General features: G+C 39.7%; 1 protein-coding gene across 1 annotated transcript in view; it reads left to right on the forward strand.

Annotated features, from left to right (window-relative positions):
- The window catches only part of CNOT10 (CCR4-NOT transcription complex subunit 10), a 31,895-nt gene extending 15,458 nt beyond the window's left edge, over nucleotides 1-16,437 (forward strand). Inside the window, exons 11-19 of the mRNA XM_040548548.1 lie at nucleotides 258-379; nucleotides 986-1,162; nucleotides 3,662-3,742; nucleotides 9,510-9,623; nucleotides 11,487-11,617; nucleotides 12,337-12,372; nucleotides 12,468-12,595; nucleotides 14,485-14,560; nucleotides 16,141-16,437. Of these exons, the coding sequence (XP_040404482.1) occupies nucleotides 258-379; nucleotides 986-1,162; nucleotides 3,662-3,742; nucleotides 9,510-9,623; nucleotides 11,487-11,617; nucleotides 12,337-12,372; nucleotides 12,468-12,595; nucleotides 14,485-14,560; nucleotides 16,141-16,295 (1,020 nt within the window). The 3' untranslated portion in view covers nucleotides 16,296-16,437. The remainder of the gene's footprint in view (nucleotides 1-257; nucleotides 380-985; nucleotides 1,163-3,661; nucleotides 3,743-9,509; nucleotides 9,624-11,486; nucleotides 11,618-12,336; nucleotides 12,373-12,467; nucleotides 12,596-14,484; nucleotides 14,561-16,140) is intronic.
- The last annotated feature ends 3,521 nt before the right edge of the window (nucleotides 16,438-19,958 follow it).

The following is a 19,958-nucleotide window of genomic DNA, read 5'->3' on the forward strand; positions in this document are numbered from 1 at the left end:
CAGACAAGCTGTCAGAACTAATCTGTGAAAACACTGTGTGCAGTTAAATCCCTCTGCAACACAAGGGCAATAGAAAGTATCTGATCCTTCATGGTACTTAAATTTAAAACTGTACCCATATGGGGGGAAAAAGAAACTATTCTTGCATTGTAGCTGGGTTTGAATTCTGCCAGTCTTCATGTATTTTGCAAAGCTCTCATTCAACAGCCATGATATTTTAGTCCTCCTTTTCTTTCTCTTTTCCCCTTCTTTTTTAGACTTCAGAACAAGAGACTAAAGGTCTTCCAAGCAAAAAGGGAATTGTGCAATCTATAGTAGGTCAAGGCTACCACCGTAAGATAGTCCTGGCATCCCAGTCAATACAGAATGTTGTTTATAAGTAAGTATGTTTTCCATGGGTCGTTATTTTATCATAGCTTTGTTAAGGAATATGTATTTGTTCATCAGGACTCTTAAACTGTCATGGAATAATTGTGTGTTCATTTTGGAATTACTCGTGTAATGAAAAGAGAGAGGTATTTAAAATGCTTGAGTCCTACTTAAACATCATTTGGACGTCTCCTCTGTTATGGCCAGCAGAGGGCTTAATTGTGTATTCGTTGTAACTAAGAGTCATTAATGCTTAAAATTGATTTATCTGAAACTTACATTTCTAGTTAGCTAAATTGGTCATCGTTTTCTCACTTTAAAATATATATTTTTGGTAATCCACTCTAGAAAATTACAGGTGGAATGTAGTTCCTCTGTCATAAGACTTCAAGAAGTGAATTCAAGCAAAACAAGAGAACTTCTTGTAATTGCCATATAGTTGAACCTGCGTACTTTATTTGGATGTCATGGTATACTTTCCATATGTAAGAATATCAGGGTGTATATATCTTCATAAATAAAATTTGCTCTGCATCCAGGTCTTTCTGGAGCTCTGCTTTTCCTTTTAAATTTAGTAGGATTGGTACTCACCAGCTATCTTCTGTGTCTCTTTAAGTGATGGGCAGTCGTCAGCAATACCTGTAGCCAGTATGGAATTTGCAGCGATTTGTCTAAGAAATGCCTTGCTGTTACTTCCAGAAGACCAGCAGGAGTCAAAGCAAGAAAATGGATCTAAAACTAGTAATCAGCTAGGTGGAAATGCAGAAAACAGTGAAAGCAGTGAAGCATGCAGGTAATCAGAATTTTGAAATACACTTTGAATTACATATAAAACTTACCTTTTGTCCAAAACAACTGTAGGCTGTGTGCCTGCTCAGTTAAGTTGCTTGTTATTTTAATTACTGGTAGCTAATTTAAGAATTAAATGCTGAATTGATTCCTGCCATGAAACCACTTTAATAAATGAGACAGTGAAATTCTTTTTTTTTTTTCCACTGGCCATCTTTTTTTTTCTGTTTTGTTTTCCCACACACCCCTGCAGTACCTACTGGTATTTTTCTAATCGTAAGTGAAGTTTCACATTACGCTGATTTTTGTTTGTGTGCTGCATGTATGTCATATGATTTAATATATAAACATCTAGCAACTCAGTTGTAAACATTTCCCTGTGATCCGATTTGGCATTCATCAGCCCTAGTATGCTTTGGTTTTGTTTTAGAGTAGAAATAGGAAACAAGATATAGAAGATAAGCAACACCTCTACACTATTTTCCTTCATAATAAATTGCATTTTACCAAAAAAAAAAAAAGTTAAACTCTTTCTTTAAAGCTTCAGAAAAAGTAACTTACAGACAATGTATGTCAAATGTTAAATAGTGAGGAAGTGTTTAACTTCTTCACTACCCCTGAGCTACAGATACTCTTCAGAAGGAAGTTCACAATGTATCTTTGTCCATATCCTGCACTTCCATGAATGACCCTTATGAGAAGTTAAACTTCTAATCTGGAAAAAGCTTTGAGGCTTTATATTAGAGCTTGAACTGAGAATAATTAAGAAACATGATTTTTTTTGTCAGTCCGGAGTACAGCTAAACTTTTAAAAGATCTTTGTCAGATGGCAGGATCTACTGCACAAATGTTGTATTGTGTGTGCACAAGGTGCATCCCTGTGTATTCTGAGCTTGCTTGATGACAGACTAGAAATGGGAGTCAGTGGCTGCTGCTGCTTCAACAATATTTGAAGGCTCTTCTCTGTTACCTTTCCTCCCAATGACCAGCTTTCCTGCCAAGAGATCAAATGATTTATAAAAGTCTGGGCTGGTTTTGTGTGTGTTTTTTCTTTGTTAATATTTTTTTGCTCACCAATGGTGGTGAACATAGTGAGCTAACTTACCTGGCAAGCTTTATGCAGCCCATTGAAATGAAGCTCCTCTGACTTAAGCTCACAGGGGCCAGTGAGGGGCAGCAATGAAAACAAAATGGTGGCCCAAACACAGCCAAGACCTACTTTTTGTTTGGTTTTGCTTTGCTTCCTCCTTGTAGGAGTAAGGAAAGAAAAGCATGCCCTGTACAGGAAAATCCCTTACTACCTTCTGCTTTCAAAAGCAGATGCTTCTTCAGCTTAAAAAATAAAAAAAAGAATCCCTCATATCTCTGTGGTCATTGCTAATTTCAAAATATTCAGGCTCTTCTTGAATTTGTGTATCACATTCTGAAAGGCTCTAAAAGGACTTGTTCCTTCTGACAAGGGACCCTCTGTGAGAGAGCAGTAAAAGATATAAGGCATTTGAAGAAAATCACACCAATTGAACAGGATGATTTTGAAGCAAATCCCACTAATTGAACAGGCTGACTCTTGGGCAGATTCTTCTCTTATTCACAAGACAACTGTGAATACTTTCAGTGGTTACAAGTATTTTTTAGATCTACTTTTGGCAAAGACGTCACATGAAGTACCTTCACTACAACAGTGTCAAGTATCGGTTCCCTTCAGTGCTGTTGTTTGAAGGTCTAGTTTGGAATTATCTTACCTGTTTGTAACAAACAGACACGAAACTGTACTTCAGTGGAAAAAGCTCTGTACTTGTTAAATGGACAGAACTCATTTTCAATTCAGATTTTGATCTGTTTGTAAACCATCTCTCTGCCAAGGTGCCACTGTTAACCTTCTCTTCCTGTTTTTCATTCTGGAAGGAGGTTGTCTATCAGTTTACTGGGGAGTGAAATCGCCTATGTTTAAAAATAGAGGGAATATTTGCTCCCCAAACAAACTCCAAGCCTAATTTTAAGAAAGTGGTGTATTTTTTTAAGGTGTGTATTTTGAAGTAATAAAGATAAAGGGTAGCTAGAAATTTAATGGAAGCTGTAGTACTTTGTGAGTTTTTTCTTTATAGAATATGTATGTAATTACTAAGGTGTCTAGGACAGCAGCTAGTTTACTGCTTTTCTTACTGGTTGAAGATTACAAATGCAGTAAGTTCTGCATCTCTGGAATTTAAAGTTCTCGTACTACATGGAACTTCAAAAATAGCTCAAGGCCGTGAAAAGTGGCATGTGTTGTTTGGTGTGTCAGTCAAGTCTTTCCCAGTAAATGCTCCTGTTTTTCCTTATCAGATAGAATGGTTAGGATAAGAGCATTTGCCTCAATTTTTGCATAGCTTCATTTCCCTGTTTTTTAGGCTATAGAATTCTTGCAGTCCTTTTAAATGGAGTGAATATCAATGCTTATTATGCTGACATTTTAAAAATTATTTAGTCACTCCTTCTAATTAATATACTGTTTTTATTCTAGTAATAAAAGTCATGAAGGGGATAAATTCATTGCAGCTCCACCTTCTTCACCTTTGAAGAAACAGGAATTAGAAAATTTAAGGCAAGTAAATAACAAAAAATATTCACAACTAAATGAGCCCCCTCTTGAACTGTGCTATGATTCTGGAGTCATTGCTAGCTTTTTTGTTTTTTTTTTAATGGTGTGGCACTTGCAGTATTGCATTGTAGTTGTTGATGTAAGGATGTCTTTTTTTTTACGTGCGTGTTCTTCCTTTCCTCAAGGCTTTGAGTCAGAACAAGTAGAAACCCTGCAGAATTTCAAATCTGATTATAGATAAGTCTGTTTGATCCCGCTATTATAGGCTTGCCATTAAATATTTGGTAAAACCAAAAAATCAAGGTCTATAAATGACAAAGCTAAAAATCTGACAATGGCTCTTCTGACTAGCAGAAGAGGGGGAAATTACAGTATAGTACCTGTACCTTTTAAAGACTTGGTAAGGCTGGTTTGTGAAGTCAGCCCACAATATTACGTTCATCAATGTTAAATTCTTGCTGAATGGAACAAAAAATCAAAGTGGTAAAAGCAGCTATACTGCTTTCAAGTCAGAGTGGTGCTCACAAAGAAGCTGAATCAAAAGCTGACTTTTTTTGTGGAAGTTAGATATTAAACAAAACCATGCATTTAATTGAAGAAAGAATAAAAATCTATTGAAATAATCCTGTTGGTGACTTTATTTCCTTTACTGTAATAGATAAGGCAGGATTTCTAAGGCCATTTCTAGAGTAGGGTTTAAGTTTGATTTTGCCGTGTGTGGGGAGACGAGAGAGGATGTAGGGGTGGGGTGTTGCTGTTTGGTTGTTTTTTTTCTTCTCCCCTACACAGTTCTCATCTGGACTAGGGATGAAATCTTTAATAATCCACCCTTCCCATCAGTTTATTCTTTCTTCCTTCTCCCGACTATGGCTTAGACTAAAACTTTTTTATTTTTAATTAACTTACTATTATCACTTTTTCATATGTTACTTGGCTTTTAAAGTAATAAATGTTCTAGAAATACTTTAATACCATCCCAGTTACTGAATAGCAAGTGATGGCAGCTTTCAGGTTGCTTTTATACTTTTTTAGATGTTTTGGTTCTAAATAAAGTTTTTTCCATGAGCGATAATGAATTACTGTAAGATGATTCTTGGCTTGTGAGATCTCATGGATTCTTTGTCTCAGTTTTGACTTTGCATTTTGGAAGAGATACTTGAGCAAGGAATCTTGCACTAAATATTTGCACAAGTATCTGCAGTTTGGAGTTTTTATCTTCCTAGAATTTATTCAACATTATTTGGCCAGGTGTTATTTTATAATCTAGATTTTATAATCTATAATATTGTATAATTTTCAGTTCAGATAACCTAGTCTTCTCTGGACTCTTCACAGCTATTTTTTTCTTTGATTGCTGCAATACTGTAGATACAACTAAAAATAGATCTAAGACAAATGTGAGCCTGACAACAGGTTACAGGGCTAATTAGACAAAATAAGCCTAAGCTAGTGTGCTTGGCTTTGCTTTTGTAGTAGGCTAGTAATATGTAAATGCTTCCACTGTTCCCTGTGATAGACAATAATTTGTGCTGCAACCTGATCGTTGTTCTAAGCCTTAAATTTCTTGGCATTGTAGTGCAAACAGCCATTTTGTCATGTAGTTTCTTTTCACAGTTTAAACTGTTATTGCATGTTATGTACAATTCCTTCTGTCCCAGGTGACATTGCACAGTGATGGCAAAACAGAAAAATCCCTGTCATCAGGTAGCTTTTCCACTTGAAACAAATCCATAGTTTGCGCAGAATAGAAAGAAAAATTGCCTTTGTCCTGGCATTTGACTTCCTTACCATGGAAGATGATGAATAAAACTTTACTGCAGTGTTTTTGCATTCCCAAAGATCTTTGAACTACTTATTTGGGGGAATGTAGGCTACCAAACACAATAACTCCTATTTGTCCAAATGAGTACTGTGTTATCTGAAATCTCTTTATTTTTCCCCAATAAGATCATCATATGCTGAAATGTTAATGACATTGTTCAGGTGGCTGGTAGCCCATTGAGAATCTCTTACTATAAAGCTCACACCACCTCTTAAAAAAGAAATCTGATTTAAATTTCCATTATGGACAAAGCATACAGTAATTTCCCACTTAAACTCTTGAGTAACACTTTGTTCCAGCCTAACCCCAGGTAACCTGTGTTTTATAATGACCAGTGTAACCTTTACTTTGCTGCATTGTGTATAGCAAATCTACTTGTATTTGTTTAAAGGCAATTTAGCAGTAGTCTGTGAGGAGACGTTACTGAGACCTTGATAATTTATTCTGCAGTGATGCAAGAGTATACTCCTTGAAATAGAAGGCAGTGGATTAAAAACAGTGTTGTGGTGTGTTTTTGTTTTTTTTTCCTCTCCAGACTTGAAAATGTGGTTGCCACATGTCAAAATTACACGGTGTCATATCGTGGTTTTTTTAAACGCATAGCCTTTTCTTTCACAATCAGCTGTTATCTACTGATGAAACCTGACAGCCTGTCAGGAAAAACCTACCAGTTTAGCAAGAACTATACTGCTTCTGGTAAAGAACGTCATGTAAAGAAAAGAAAAGCATTGATTTTGTTTTTTTTTTTTTTTTTTGCAATACTTGCTTTGACTGCTGGTTAAATCCGTGAGACTAGACATCCTTAGAGTGTGACTCTGCTAAAACTGGTCCTAGGTTTCTGCAGATAGCTATGAAAATGTGATAGACTCAAATGTTAATGTATTACTGTTGGCTTGCTCACTGAGCAGCTAAGTGGGAAAGTTAAAATCCTTGTCCAGTCAGGAAAAATTAAGAGAAATACTGAAATGGCAAGGATTGTTCTGAGGAATAGTTTTTCCCCTTGCTGACGATCACTCAATTGAGAAATCTCCACTGCTTCTGGTACCGACATGGAGGACTTAAATGTTTGGGATTTTTTTTACAGGATTTTGTACAGTTGCACATCCTAATACGAGTTTAAAATGGCTGACTTTGCCCCTAAATGACTCTTCAAAATTAAAAATAGCCTCTAAGCAAAGCTTAAGTGTTGGGTGTATTGTTTGGCACTTGTGTGCAAATTAGTTGAACAGACTTTTCAGGTTAGCGATGTTCTCCAAATGATTTGGAGGTGTCATTTTTTATGCCTTCATGGTAAGTTTTGGAGGAGTGGATTTGCTCTGGTTAGCCTTTTTTCCTGTGGAATAGGCTACACTGAATATGTAGGTTAGGTTGTACAAACTCACAGTCAGTGTGGGCTGACAAATCTCGTTCCCTGAACCTCCCAGGAGGTTGTTTGACATAATCTGGCAGTTTAAAAAAACATTTTTCTTTTTCCTAGTGCAAAGGCAGTTTTATTTAGGGAATGGAGGGGCTCAGTAACGCTGGAAGTCTCCAGTGCTTAAAGACGACCTGCGGAGTTTTGTCAGAATCGTGACCGGGGTGAAAAAGTAGTTTGTCTTTTCCCTTGTGGTGCAATTCTTCTGCTCTGATTAGCTGTCAGATCTCTTGAGTGTTTGGTTTGGCTGGTTCAACAATGAATCCAAGTGCGCAGTAGTATTGCACGTAAGAAAATGTGAATGTTTTCTTCAGAAGACTTGAAGAGATTCTTCAGCACAAGGCCTTAAAGGGCTTAGCTGGCAATGAATCCTTCGAGCAGAGGAATAGGTTTCCATTTTGTCGGACCTATCTGCTGTGTGATTGGAGCATGCCTTGTGTTGGAATTTATGCTTTCAAAAGCAAAAATAGTTTTAAAATGCTGTGGTGAATAGAAGGCTTGTATTGACTTAAAGGGTAGGAGCAACCAACTCTGCAGGCCTTGACTTGTGCATAAAGGTATTTAGCATCTCTGCTTGTTGAAAAGTTGCGCTTCCTTGAGGTCAAGAAGAAAAGAAGCTGGTTAGAAGCAGGCCATTATTTCAGGGATTTTTTTTCCCATTTCCCTCCCCCTCCCTACAGTCACAACCTTTCAGAAATATTTTAGGTTGCGGACTTGAGCTGGGGAAGCTTTTCCCTCTTTCTTGGAAGCTTTTGTATGTGCTCAGATTTGATGTGACATCTGGGCATGGTAAAGAGGAAGTGGGGGGTAGGGAGAAACACTGGAGAAGTTTCTTATCCTGCTTGTGCATAATTAAAGAGCATGCCTCCTGGGAACCAGGAATAAAGGCACCCCAGGCCCTGCCATGAATTACATGACTTACTGCTGGACTCAAAGTGGGCTTGACAGTTGCCAGAAGGTTGGCGCGGTAATAGCCCACCTCCTGGCAGGAGAGTCGAAGGCTCTTCTTGCTTCTCTCCCAACGTGAGACCTCGCTAAGAGGATCCACTCTTCCTCCCCGGAGGAGAACAGAGTCCATGCTCACAGCAAGGCGTCGCAGGGCAAAGCGGGCACAGGTTTGTGCCCTGAGGGAGGACAAGGCGGCCTGCGCTCAGCGGTGCCTTGCCAAGTGGAAAATAGCCCCATGTGCCGCGCTTGGGGAGGGAGGGGGGCAGGGACACGGAGGGGAGTTACTACCAACTGTAAAGCTTGGCTTAATGATGGCATCCTGACGTGGGATTCCTGTTTGAAGATGGAAAATGGGAGTAGTTCAGATTTCATTACAAGAACTGTCAGATTTTTGGGCTTTTGGAAACACATGAAAGTCTGTGACGGCAACAAAATGCCACATAGCAAATCAGGCTCTTGGCAGAGGATTGCAACTCTCAATGTGACACAGAACTGGAAACAACAAAATTTCCTACAGTTTTGTCTCCTTGTGTACAAATGTTGTAAAATACAAGAGTGAAATATGTTAAAACTTAATTGACTGCAACAACGCAGCTGTAGTTCAAGGTGATTTATAGAATTGAGAGTTACAGAAATCTGTTACCCTTTGTTGCCGGAAGAGGGGGAGGGCAGAGAAACGCAAATGAAAACCCAGGGTTTAAAGAATAAAAAGAGGGCAGGAAAGTCCATGAGAAAAATGACGTGTGGTGAGGTCCATTGGTTATTAATTGTCAAATTTCAAAATCATACTGTGGCGATCGCAATGGTGATCTTTGGTTTGTACGGGTAGAACACAGCATATGCATCTCCTCATTCAGGGAATGCAATTGAGGCCCCAGTTAAAGAAAGACCAGCTCCTTTACTTTGTAGTTTGATGTGAAGATATTATTGAAGAGTTACGATTTATTTCCTCAACACTTAAATGTCTTTCATTTTGAGTTTCTGGACAGTTGGTGAAAAGTGGAGGTCTTTGCATTTTATGTTAGTAGAAAACTATTCCATCTAGTGACTAACTATGTTAAAGCTAACGTAATCTTTTGCATGTTTGCTGTTACAGCATGCTCCAGAAGCCAGCAAGTTTTTTTGTTGTTGTCTTTTGTTTTTTTGAGGTATAAGTTAATAATTCCAAATATTTTTCCTTGAATGTAAAATAACTTCAAGTAAGAGCTGAATGTGGTGTTGCTGTATGGCTGTTAAAATTTTTATGTAGTTAAACATTTGTGTATGAGTAGTTAAAGATATTAAGCTATTTGTATTGTATATGAAGTTTCTTTATTGCTTTTATCCTGTATAAATCAAATCTGAAATGTAGTAGGAAAACAAAAGTTATTCTTAGTAAGACCAGAATCATTTTAAAGATTATAGACTGTGCTGTTTATTCCTGCTTCTGTTCTTTTTATACTCTGTGTAAGAAATATTATATGTCTTTAACAAATGTCCAGCAAATCCAGATAAAGGAGAAATTTTACAGCTGCATTTGAAATCACAGAATTTTCTGTTTAACATATTGGTTCCCTCCTTTTTTTTTCTGCCTTTTTTCCCTCCAGGTGCTCAATACTTGCCTGTAGTGCTTACGTGGCTCTGGCTTTGGGTGATAACCTTATGGCATTGAATCACGCAGATAAACTCCTTCAGCAACCAAAGCTGTCAGGGTCTCTTAAGTAAGTCTGACGTGACCATTTCTTCTTTCTCAGCCCTGCTTTTTGCTGGAGAGTTCTGAGTTGAAGCTTCCAATGTCTGTAGCTGCTTGCCCATTCTGTATCTGATGCAAAGAATTGCTTCGCGTGCTCCTGTTCTTGTTGAAGCTCTGACTAAATGTTCATTGACACGCAGGAACGTGAGTCCCCTTGTTTGTGTATGAATTCCGTGTAATTCAGAATCTATTGCTGCTCTTGTTGCTATTTGTTAATCTTCAGCTGCAGTTCCCGTTCAGTGGCAGGACTGTCAGGTCTCTGTCCTGGTTCGCTGTGGGGCAGCACCTACTTGTGTTGGCACAGCACAGGGGGCAGGAGTAAGCAGCTAGGTGCGGACAACTGCTTGAGCCAGCATGCAGCTGAAAACTCACTTACGAAGCTACAGCCTCAGAGGGGTAGTAGGTTTGCTCAGACAGCAGGGCACCAGGCCTTGGATGTGCAGGATTGTCACTTCACCTCTTGCTGTTGCTTATAGAAGTTCCGTTCTTCAATTTCTGTTTTTCAGTTCTAACTGGGCTGTTATCTTTTTGGAAAGATACACAAACCTCTTTCTGTTTCTGCTCACCAATTCTGATACACCTCTGCAAATTCGAAAAAAGGAAGCTCTGGCCCCGTCCTTCTGGTCTTGTTTGTGCATTCAGTTCCTGTGTATTCAGTTTATCCAGTTTATTCAATTCAGACAGGAATTGAATAAAATATACAAGAGGCTTTTATAGTAGTAATGAAATTTGGCAAAACTGGTAACATACTAACAGAGAGCAAGCTAACTTGTGCTTATGTATGCTGGCAGCATTCTCTAGAATTGTCCGTGTCAATTAATTTCTTTGGCTCCCATGCTTCAAACTACAGTAGAAGCTCATCTTTTTGCGCAGTCTTTGTAAAAGCAAGATTTTACAGGCTTTGCAAGGTAACGCGTAATTTTCTAAAGGCAGTGTTACTGTTATGTGATGCAAGAAATTCAAGGTGACAGTTGTTTGCAAAGATGTAGAGCCATGTATCTTGGTCTCAGGAAGCTAGGCTTTTGTGCAGACTGGGAATACTGAGTTATTCCTGTTTTCTTAAGCAAAGTAAGTTAGTTACATGTAGGGAGTTTTGCTTGTTTTAACAGTTCTAAATTACAGAAGTTACTTTGGATGAAATTTTACTTGTTTTTTAATAATTCAGTACAACCAACTGTACAGTTAAATTGAAATCTACTGTATGCAGCTACATACTCAACTTCTGTTGCAGATTAAGCATCAGCAAATGATGTTCTCAACTAACAGGATTCTTTCTCCTCCAAATTTGAAAAGAAAAGCCGCTGATTAGCTGAGGTGAATGATAAATGTCAAAACATCAGAATTGTTTAGCACTTTTATGAAGACTTGCACTTGGAAAGGTGTTTGTGCCCTGTGGATAGGTCTGCTTAGTTGGTCTTCTTAAAAACCTCCAATGCAGATATTTTACAGAATTAGTTTAACTCTTTATTGAATGTGAAGTCACTTACACCTCAAATTTGAGGTGTATCAATATTGTGAGGGTGTTTTTGTAAGCATTTCTTTTTTAATTCTTTGAGATGAAGCCATACTGAAGTACTGTCTGTCTAGAATGGCTGTTCCTGTGCATGAATTAGTTGGTGTTACTCATGTACAGAATTTTTTGGAACACTAGGGTGTAAAAAGCAGATGTCAGAATGGGGTATTACACAAGCAAGCTTACTTCATGAATGTGCATTAAGTAGTAGTCGTCATGTGTTTAAGTTAAAAACTGAAGTAATTTTGTCTTGTATAAGAACAGTGAATTTTGGGGGTGGTTATGCTGACATTTGTACCTGACCCTTTTCCGTTGTAGGTTTCTCGGGCATTTGTACGCAGCAGAAGCTCTCATCTCTCTAGACAGAATATCTGATGCCATCACTCACTTGAACCCTGAGAACGTCACTGATGTTTCCCTTGGGATCTCTTCAAATGAACAGGATCAAGGTTAATGAATCCACACTTGATTAGAACTGGTTGTGTTTTCAGCTGCTTTCTTCCTATAACTTTGTGTATAAATACAATGATGATTAACACCGCTTGTTTTAAGATGCTAGATTGTTTGGGGTTGGTTTGTTCCTCCAGGCTTTAGTTCCTGCTTTGACTTTGTTTTGTCTTTTGCATGCCCGTCCTTCCTTTAGCACGTCTAATTCTGTAATATAAATAGAACTGTATATTGTAGTATTAAGCATAATGTTTTAAAACTCCTTTTGTTAAATATGCAGTTGTGGTTAACTTGTGCTTCATAGTTTCTCCTCAGGCTTTTTAGTCTCTAAGCCAGGGCTTGTGTGAGAGATAGGAGTAGGGAGAATGTAATCTGTATCTTGCAGTGCTTCCAGTTGGGAGTGTGTAGTCTGTAACAAAAATACTTCAAGAGCCCACCTGCATAATTAAGACTACAGCAGCTCTGATTTCAGTCAGATGACTGCGGTTTACACTTCATTGTTCCTATTTGCCAATTTAAAGTTCTTAGGGAAACAAAACATAACTATGGGAAGCCTCATGTAGCTTAAACTGTAGAGCAAACTGATGTGTTTTCCCTCTGCTGTGTCAGACCATGAAGGAAGAAGCAGATCTGTATCTGTTGACCTGTAACTATAATTTTTGTAATGAGCTTTAAAAAAAGCTCACAGAAAATGATATTTTTGTCTGTTTTTACTTTGTAGGGTCTGACAAAGGAGAGAATGAGGCAATGGAATCTTGTAAGTACCAGCCAGCATATTCAGCCAAGTACAGGAACTTATTTGGCAGCTCCGAATAAAGGTCTTAAAAAAATAAATATTTTCTTCAATTGCAGCTGGCAAGCAGACCCCACAGTGTTATCCCAGTTCAGTCACATCTGCACGAACAATGATGTTGTTTAACCTCGGAAGTGCTTACTGCTTGAGGAGTGAATATGACAAAGCTCGAAAGTGTCTCCATCAGGTATGAAAAACAAATCTTAAGAGAGCTCTAGGGACAAATGTACGTCCTTCAAAGTGCCATTTAGATCACAGCAAATCCTGGTGATTTCATAGCTCAACATTTATTTGTTGACTTTGCTGAGATGGCAGCTCTGTTCTGTCTTAATGAACCAACCTGTATTAGTAACGTAAAGGAATTCCAAAGTTATTACTTGTAAATAGTTCAGTACTGTTTTTGAAAGCATTTCTTTTAGATTGTGTCAAAACAGTGGAATATGACTATGAAGCCATTTTTCTAAATTTTTTAATAGTCCAGTAGTAATCGTTATATTCTAGAGAAGGTTCTTGAGGGCCTTGAATTTCCTTGTCTTTAATTAGTTAACTCACCATCTAAGCTGTGAACTTTAGGGCTGAGAGAACAACTACAATCTGCTGGAGGTATGGTTCTTGCCTGCCTGATCTGGTGAGATCAGGTCTGTTGGGGGCTGCTCACTCCCCTTCTTTCAGTAGAATAGACCCAGGTTACTACTGGGTGCTAAATTTGACCTGTTGGATGTGAAACAGTATGTAGACCACTTTCTCTTGAGCAGGTTTAGTGGATGGCTGGATCAGCCTGTATTTTATTTAGCTTGTTAAATAAGTGGTTTCTCCTTGGGGAGCATCTCCACCATCTGCTCCTTGTAGAAGGATGCAGATACCAGGTACCACTACCAGGTAGCCCTGTAGCAAATGATCTTGCACCTCTTTTTGATCAGGAATCAGTCCTGTTAGCTTTTCACATTTTGTGCAGATACATCCTTTCTCAGGAAATGGGTTGATCTCAAACACAGTTTACTTCTACAAATGTATAGAGACAAATGTGTGTTTTTCCTGCCCTCTGGATTGGGCCCTTACAGAAAAGATAAACTTTCAGGATTCAGCCTTACTGTCATCATAGGAGTCATCCTCATACTAGGATTATCAAGTGTTCACATTTGATAAATAACTGAAAATAGTAAGTTTCAGAGGTGGGGACAAATTCTTTATTATTTGTCATTTTTCTTGTTGTTCAAGGCTGGGCTTTACCCCGCAGAACTGTTGGTTTGGTCCTTACACACCAACATGATGATGATATCCTGTGACCTGGGAAGAGGGAAGGCAAAGGATAAGGAGAGAAATAACATTTTCCTTTGAAAGGCCTGGTAGCTCTCCTTCATCTTCTTACATTCTCCTCCCTCTCCCAGTGAGATTCTGGAGAGACCTTCTGTTTGAACCAAAGGGAAGGAGCAGCAGTCTGATACTTGGCATGACTCCCGGCATAGAAGCTGGTGAGACAGAAAGCAGGGACTTGTCTGGGGACTGCTGGAGGCAGTTCTGCGGGGCTCTGTTATTCTGAAGGCTCGTGGCTCTGGGCACATCTCAGCTGGAGCACAGAGACTTACCTGCAAGCCAAACGAAATCAAGGGCATGTACCTAGTGTGTAGGAGGTCAGGAATAGGGAGTTAGATCTGAAGCTAATATAGAAGACAGCATCATTGACTTCATAGGTGAAAACACTTGTATATTTGCTTATGATGATCCTTGTTAACTTTGTATTCTGAACTTCGGAGCAATGGAGGTTACCTTCATCCGTCATCTCAGCAGGAAATCGCAGTAAATTGGCCCAAGAATGACAGACTCGTATTGACATAAGCATACAGCAGATGGTGCTGCTAATTAGTGTGAAACAATCTTGCAAGGCAGACAATCTTTCAACCTCTCCTTGCATGCATGAGTCTAATGGTGTGTATTAGTTTGAAAAATCTTACTTTATGGATTGTTATTTGCTTTTGTCAGGTAAGATGATGTTAATGGTCTTGTCAAGAGGCATTTTTTGAGCTGGATATTTCTCTAAAGCACTCTTTCTTCCCTCCCACCTTCTTTTTCAATAAGGCTGCTTCATTGATCCACCCCAAAGAGATCCCTCCAGAGGCTATTCTGCTGGCTGTATATCTTGAATTACAGAATGGTAAATATTACTTTTTTTTTTCCCCCCAATGTTAAAAGCCCTAATATAATACATAAAATTAGTATGTAATGTTGAGTGTAACATTTGGTATTTATAATATCTTAGATCTTTCCCTGAAGTTCACAGTTAACACAGGGAAAGCATTAGAACACATTTGTAAAGTTGTGAAGTGTTCTGTCAATCTAGATTTGGGATGTATGGGGAAGAACAGTTGTCATCATTTCTAATCTTTAGAGTTGTGCCAGCATTTTGAGTGATATCCTTTAGGCCCTATCTCCATTTTACACTGCTATGGATCTATGTATCTGTACCCTCATTTCCATGGAGCAATTACTTGTGAATGCGGGTTTTATAACTTCATAATGGTTGTGTTTTGATAGAAGGCAGTTTATCTTAGTTGGCTGGCAATTCCTGCTGTTAAACCTGTAAAACACACATGTATAAGAGCAGGACTGCAGTAAACACCTGACATTCTACAAATGCATCTTCTGAGCCAAAATCTCCTATACTTTGTCCAGAAATTAGCAGTCTTGAATAGGCCCAGTAAAACCTGTGATGAGGTTTATACTATAGTAAGAGGGCTTCAAAGGTTTTACAGTAAAAGAAAACTCAAGTCTAAGTTCCCAAAGAAGCTATGTCAAAGGCTGTGCAGCAAGTACTCTATGAAACAAAGCTTGTACTATTGGTAACTCTTCCAAAATCCATCCTTTTCATGAAAATGCAGTGAACTTAAAAAAAAAAAAAAAAAAAAAAAATGCATAATGGGAAAGCTTGTACTTGGATTCTGCAGTGTGAGCAGGTTGAATCACTGTACTTGTTTCCCTTTAGGTGTCTTGCATGACAGGGAAGCAGAGGACATGAGCTTATTTATTCTGAAAAAAAGTTTTTCCTTATGAAAATGTTTCTAAATTGGAATTTTGGAAATGTTTCTTTTTGCAACAAAGAAGCACAAAACAGAAGAGAGTACCAAAGGGGCTAAAGCTATGTTTTGTTCTAAGAATGGCAACAAAAAGGCACTTCTTCTGAAACTAAAACATTAGTGAAAGTAAAATATTTGGGAAGAGGAAAAATGTTCTTTTCAGAACTTAACAGGTTTCCTCCCACAATTATAGAGCTCCAAGTACATAGATATTTAGTTGATGGGCCATACATACAGTTGAAAAATCACACTTTTTTTTCTTTTAAAAACAGATTTTAAATATAAATTCTTGACACTTGCATTCCAGTTCCTTAGTGTGACATTGTGAGGGCATTTTGTGTGAGAGAATCTCTGCTCTAGCTGTAGGAGTGAGAAGAGGTACCTTCAGAAGTTCAGAAGGGGCTCTGGCACCTTCTAGTTCCAAGGTTAAAGCTTGATGTCTTCAGCTAAACAGAGGTAGAATCGAGTACTAGGATTCCAGATTTGCTTCTGTTAGTGCTTTTAATGGCTCTGTCCTTCACTGAATAGGAAGCTTGCTTGTGTATGTGGTCCGGCCACAGGGCTGACAGGAAATGATGCCAGGGCTCAGGCATCACTGTTGACACAAAGGAGCTGAAAAGTCATACAAAGCTCTTACAACTTTTTTATTTTTGAATTGCAGGTAACACTCAGCTGGCATTGCAGATCATCAAGAGAAACCAGCTTCTCCCTTCTGTGAAAACACTCTCTGACATGCGGAAGAAGCCTGTTTTTCAGCCAGTCCATTCAATCCAGCCCATTCAGATGCCAGCTTTCACCACTGTTCAAAGGAAGTGAGGGTTTGATTGAGCTTGCTGCTGCCCTTTCTATGAGGGCTTGGGATTTTGTATATTTTTTTAACCTAGGACACCTGCATACCCGGGGTTGCTGGAGTGTGTTCATTTCTGTAAATTTTTAATAAAACACCTAAATGCCTCTAGTCATGTCTTTTTGTTTGCAAAGCTTATGTAATAGAGGAAGAGATGTTGGTATCTGTTTCAAACATGAATGGGAGTTGACTTAGCAGGAAGGGGGGGGGGGGGTGCTGCAGAACAGTGTTGCTTTAGCTAGTCCATGTGCCTTTGTCCTAATGGAAGGTGCGATGGTGCAGGTACAGTTGAAGAGTGCCTGTCTGTAAGAAAAAGGATTGGGTTTGTGGGTGGTGGTTCTCTTTTTGTTTGTTTAACGTTGGGGTTGGAGGACTGTATTTAAAAAGTTTTCTGCCTTTTGCTCAGATGAAGCAGGTGTACGATAGCCAGCAGTGTGAACTTTGCTTATATACTGTGAACACCAGCAACCAGACGCGTTATCCTACCTTGAGCCTTAATCCAGGGGTAAGATAATCAGGGCCCAGTGTGGAATGTAGCCACTCTCTCCCTCCCCTGTTCCTGGCTATTTTGTGGTGTTTCAGCTATTCTGAGGTGATCATTGACGGATAACACCTTATCTCCCTGTGCTGTGGCTCTTCTGCCATTGTACTTTGTCCTCAGGCCCTTCAGAGGGCCCTTAACACTGCCCCTCCAGAAGGTCACAGAAACCAGTGGCTATGGGGGGAGCAGAGCCTGAAACTCCCGCTCTCAGTAATGTGAGTTGTGCAAAGGCTTTGCCACAACAAAACAAGCCACAGCTGCAAGCATGACAGCAAGTTTATTGAAAAATGTACTAGTTGCAGAATGAGTATAGCAGTGGCTGTCCCTTCAGCAGGAATACTGAAGCAACCCTGTTAACAGGTCTCTTCTGCTAGATGACAACCTTCCCTAACATCATTTTAAGGCTTTCAGAGTACTGATGCAATGGCAATTTCAGCAACTTTTTCATCAGTTGATGTAAGTGGTGGCACCCTTACTGTCCTCATATGTAGGGGTATAAAATTTTTTTTTAAATTCTTTAAAGTCTTTTTTAAGAAACAAAACATCTCAGGAGCACCTTTCTAAAAAGGCGGGAGCCCAAAAGCTGATCCATCGTTCAAGTCAGAGTGACTGATTAAACACAAAAAGGTTCAAGATGCTCGCTGTGTGGTCTCAGGTCTTGAATAGAGCAGATTCTTCTCTGCCCTTCCCAGCCCCCCGAGGAATGCAGGGCATTCACATGCAAAAAATGCTAATGCAGTGCCCAGCTCCACCCCGCGGCATGCAGCGCTGCCCTGCAGCTCGGGAAGGATGATGGAGTTGTCCTGCCCCAAGCCCCGCACCGCTTATCGCAGCTGCATTTGCATGTGAGCAGAACCATTCATCCCCTGCCCTTCAGAAACCAGCAACGGTGCCTCTGCCCTAGGGAGGGCTTCGGGATTTATTCCCCCCCCCCCCCATAAAGAAGGGTGAGTGGTGGCAGTTTTCAGCTGCTAGGAGCATGAAGCTGCACCAACATGATGGAAAAAAGTTATCAAAAACCCCTGTGGCCAGGGACCTCTCTTCTCTGGCACTGCCATAATCAGTAGTGCCCTCCATTTCTTTTTAAGATCCAACAGGTAAAAACTGAAGGTTAAGTACAACAGCAAGCTGGCCTGGAGTGAAAGCATACAGTCCCAATTGTGTTTTGAGTTTGTGAAGTCAGTGCGAGTTACTGTTTCCTGAAGGGTGCCTGTACCTGGTGCAGGGGTCTCTAAAGGCCCTGCTTGGGCTCCTAGCACCAGCCCAGGAGGAATGCGTCCCCCCAGTACTGTATCAGGCTCCTGGAGCTCAGGTGGAGATTTTGTCAAGGGGGCCCAGACTCCTCACAGGCTCCCTCTTCCGTTTCCCAATGTTTTTCTCCACAGCTAGATCAAGCACAGAGCCTGGCATAGTGGTAGTCTTGAAACTTACCTAACAGCCTTTTCCTCCTCTACCAACTTGTTGTGATCTCTATACCCCTACCATGGTGCCAGCTGCAGAGGGAGGGTCTGGGCAGAGGGCGAGGAGCACAGGGCACTGCTGAGCAGCCCTACAGTTGTATACAGCTCAGAGCAGAAAGCATTTCAGCTCAAAAGCATTTTCAAGTCAGTACTTCTAGAGACTAGGCTCTACTTCCACTTCTTTTCCCACTGGCTATTCAGTCTCTGGCCTTAATTCTTGAACCTTTCCTCCAATCATGACAAACTGAGTTTTAATAGACCAGACAAATAAGAACTTGACAACGCATCAGAACATTTCAGGAACGCAAACAAGAAGCCCACACTTTCTCCTTAGCACCTAATTTCTCCTTCCCTTTCCACTCAGGCACCTTTAGTTTAAGTTTCCAGAATTTGAACCTGGGTGTCTCCAGTTGGTAATAGTACTTTTTACATCCTGGAAGAAGAGAAGACTGGTTGATTAATACAGAATAAAACATAGACAAGTTTGCCATGAAAAAACTCATCACATTTATTTGATTAAACAAAAATAAAATAAACTGCATAGGAACATTTTAAAGTCCAGAGAGACACTGACTTTGTTTTAAGGCTGCCAGTAGCTGATACGTCATCTCCTTGCTACATCCTTCAGCCTTCCCTATGGACCACAGAGATACATTCAGAAGCCTCCGTTAACACAAGAAGAGTTCTAACATTTTGCTCACTTACTCTACATAAAAGTTTGCACATAACCTGTCGTGCTTTCCTCTCTGCAGTACTCAACATCCCACAGCCAGGAATGTTGCTTTTTGTCGAAGTAGAAATGTGATGCCCTTCCTGGAGCATGGCAGTTCTTGTCACAGCCTGTTTCATTATCAATTAGATAGAGAAGCTCTGAGCAGCTCATTAAAAGCAAAGCACTGTCTGTCCTGCTGAGACATTTTTATTATTATTAGGAGAGCAGCATGATTAATCACTAAAGAGAAACAACTGCAGCAGAACAGGAAGCTACAAAACCAATTGTCTCAAGATGCCCAACATCCAAGGGCTGACAAAATCATTCTGAATCCCGATGTGAGCCTGCGTCAAGGCAACACCAGTTATACACTAGTAATGACGTTTTATAGGATGGGGCCATACATATACAGTCAATTAAATGAGGGGAGAAAATCCAAGTTTGTCACACCAGTTTCAAGTGCGCGACCTCCATTTTGTCACAGGCTTCCAATTTCTACTTGACCAAGGCCAGAGCGCCTCACACTGCAGGCACGTGTTTGGCACCCTTGCTGCGCCAACGGATGGCGCGCCAACCCAGCAGCACTTGACAGGTAATGCACAGCACGAACAAGAGTCACGTACAGTAAGATACCCCCACCAACTTAGGTGACTAACCACACCTTACAACCTAGTTAAAAGCTTCAGTCATTTTAGAAAAGAAACTAAAAACAAAACCCAGAAACAGACATCTCTCCCTCTGAAGGAAAAAACTACTACATCGTCTGAGAAGTACTCTACAAACCTATAAAAGGACTTTTTTTTTAAACTAGTCTGGTAGCTCAAAAGGAAGTTACTTAACTACATCACTACACAGACACTTAACATTCAGTCAGTAAGGCTCCATGAAAAGAGCTTAAAAAATTATCTACCTGAGTTTG

The sequence above is a fragment of the Cygnus olor genome, chromosome 2 (genome assembly GCF_009769625.2).
Source record: "Cygnus olor isolate bCygOlo1 chromosome 2, bCygOlo1.pri.v2, whole genome shotgun sequence".
Taxonomy (NCBI): Eukaryota; Metazoa; Chordata; class Aves; order Anseriformes; family Anatidae; genus Cygnus; species Cygnus olor.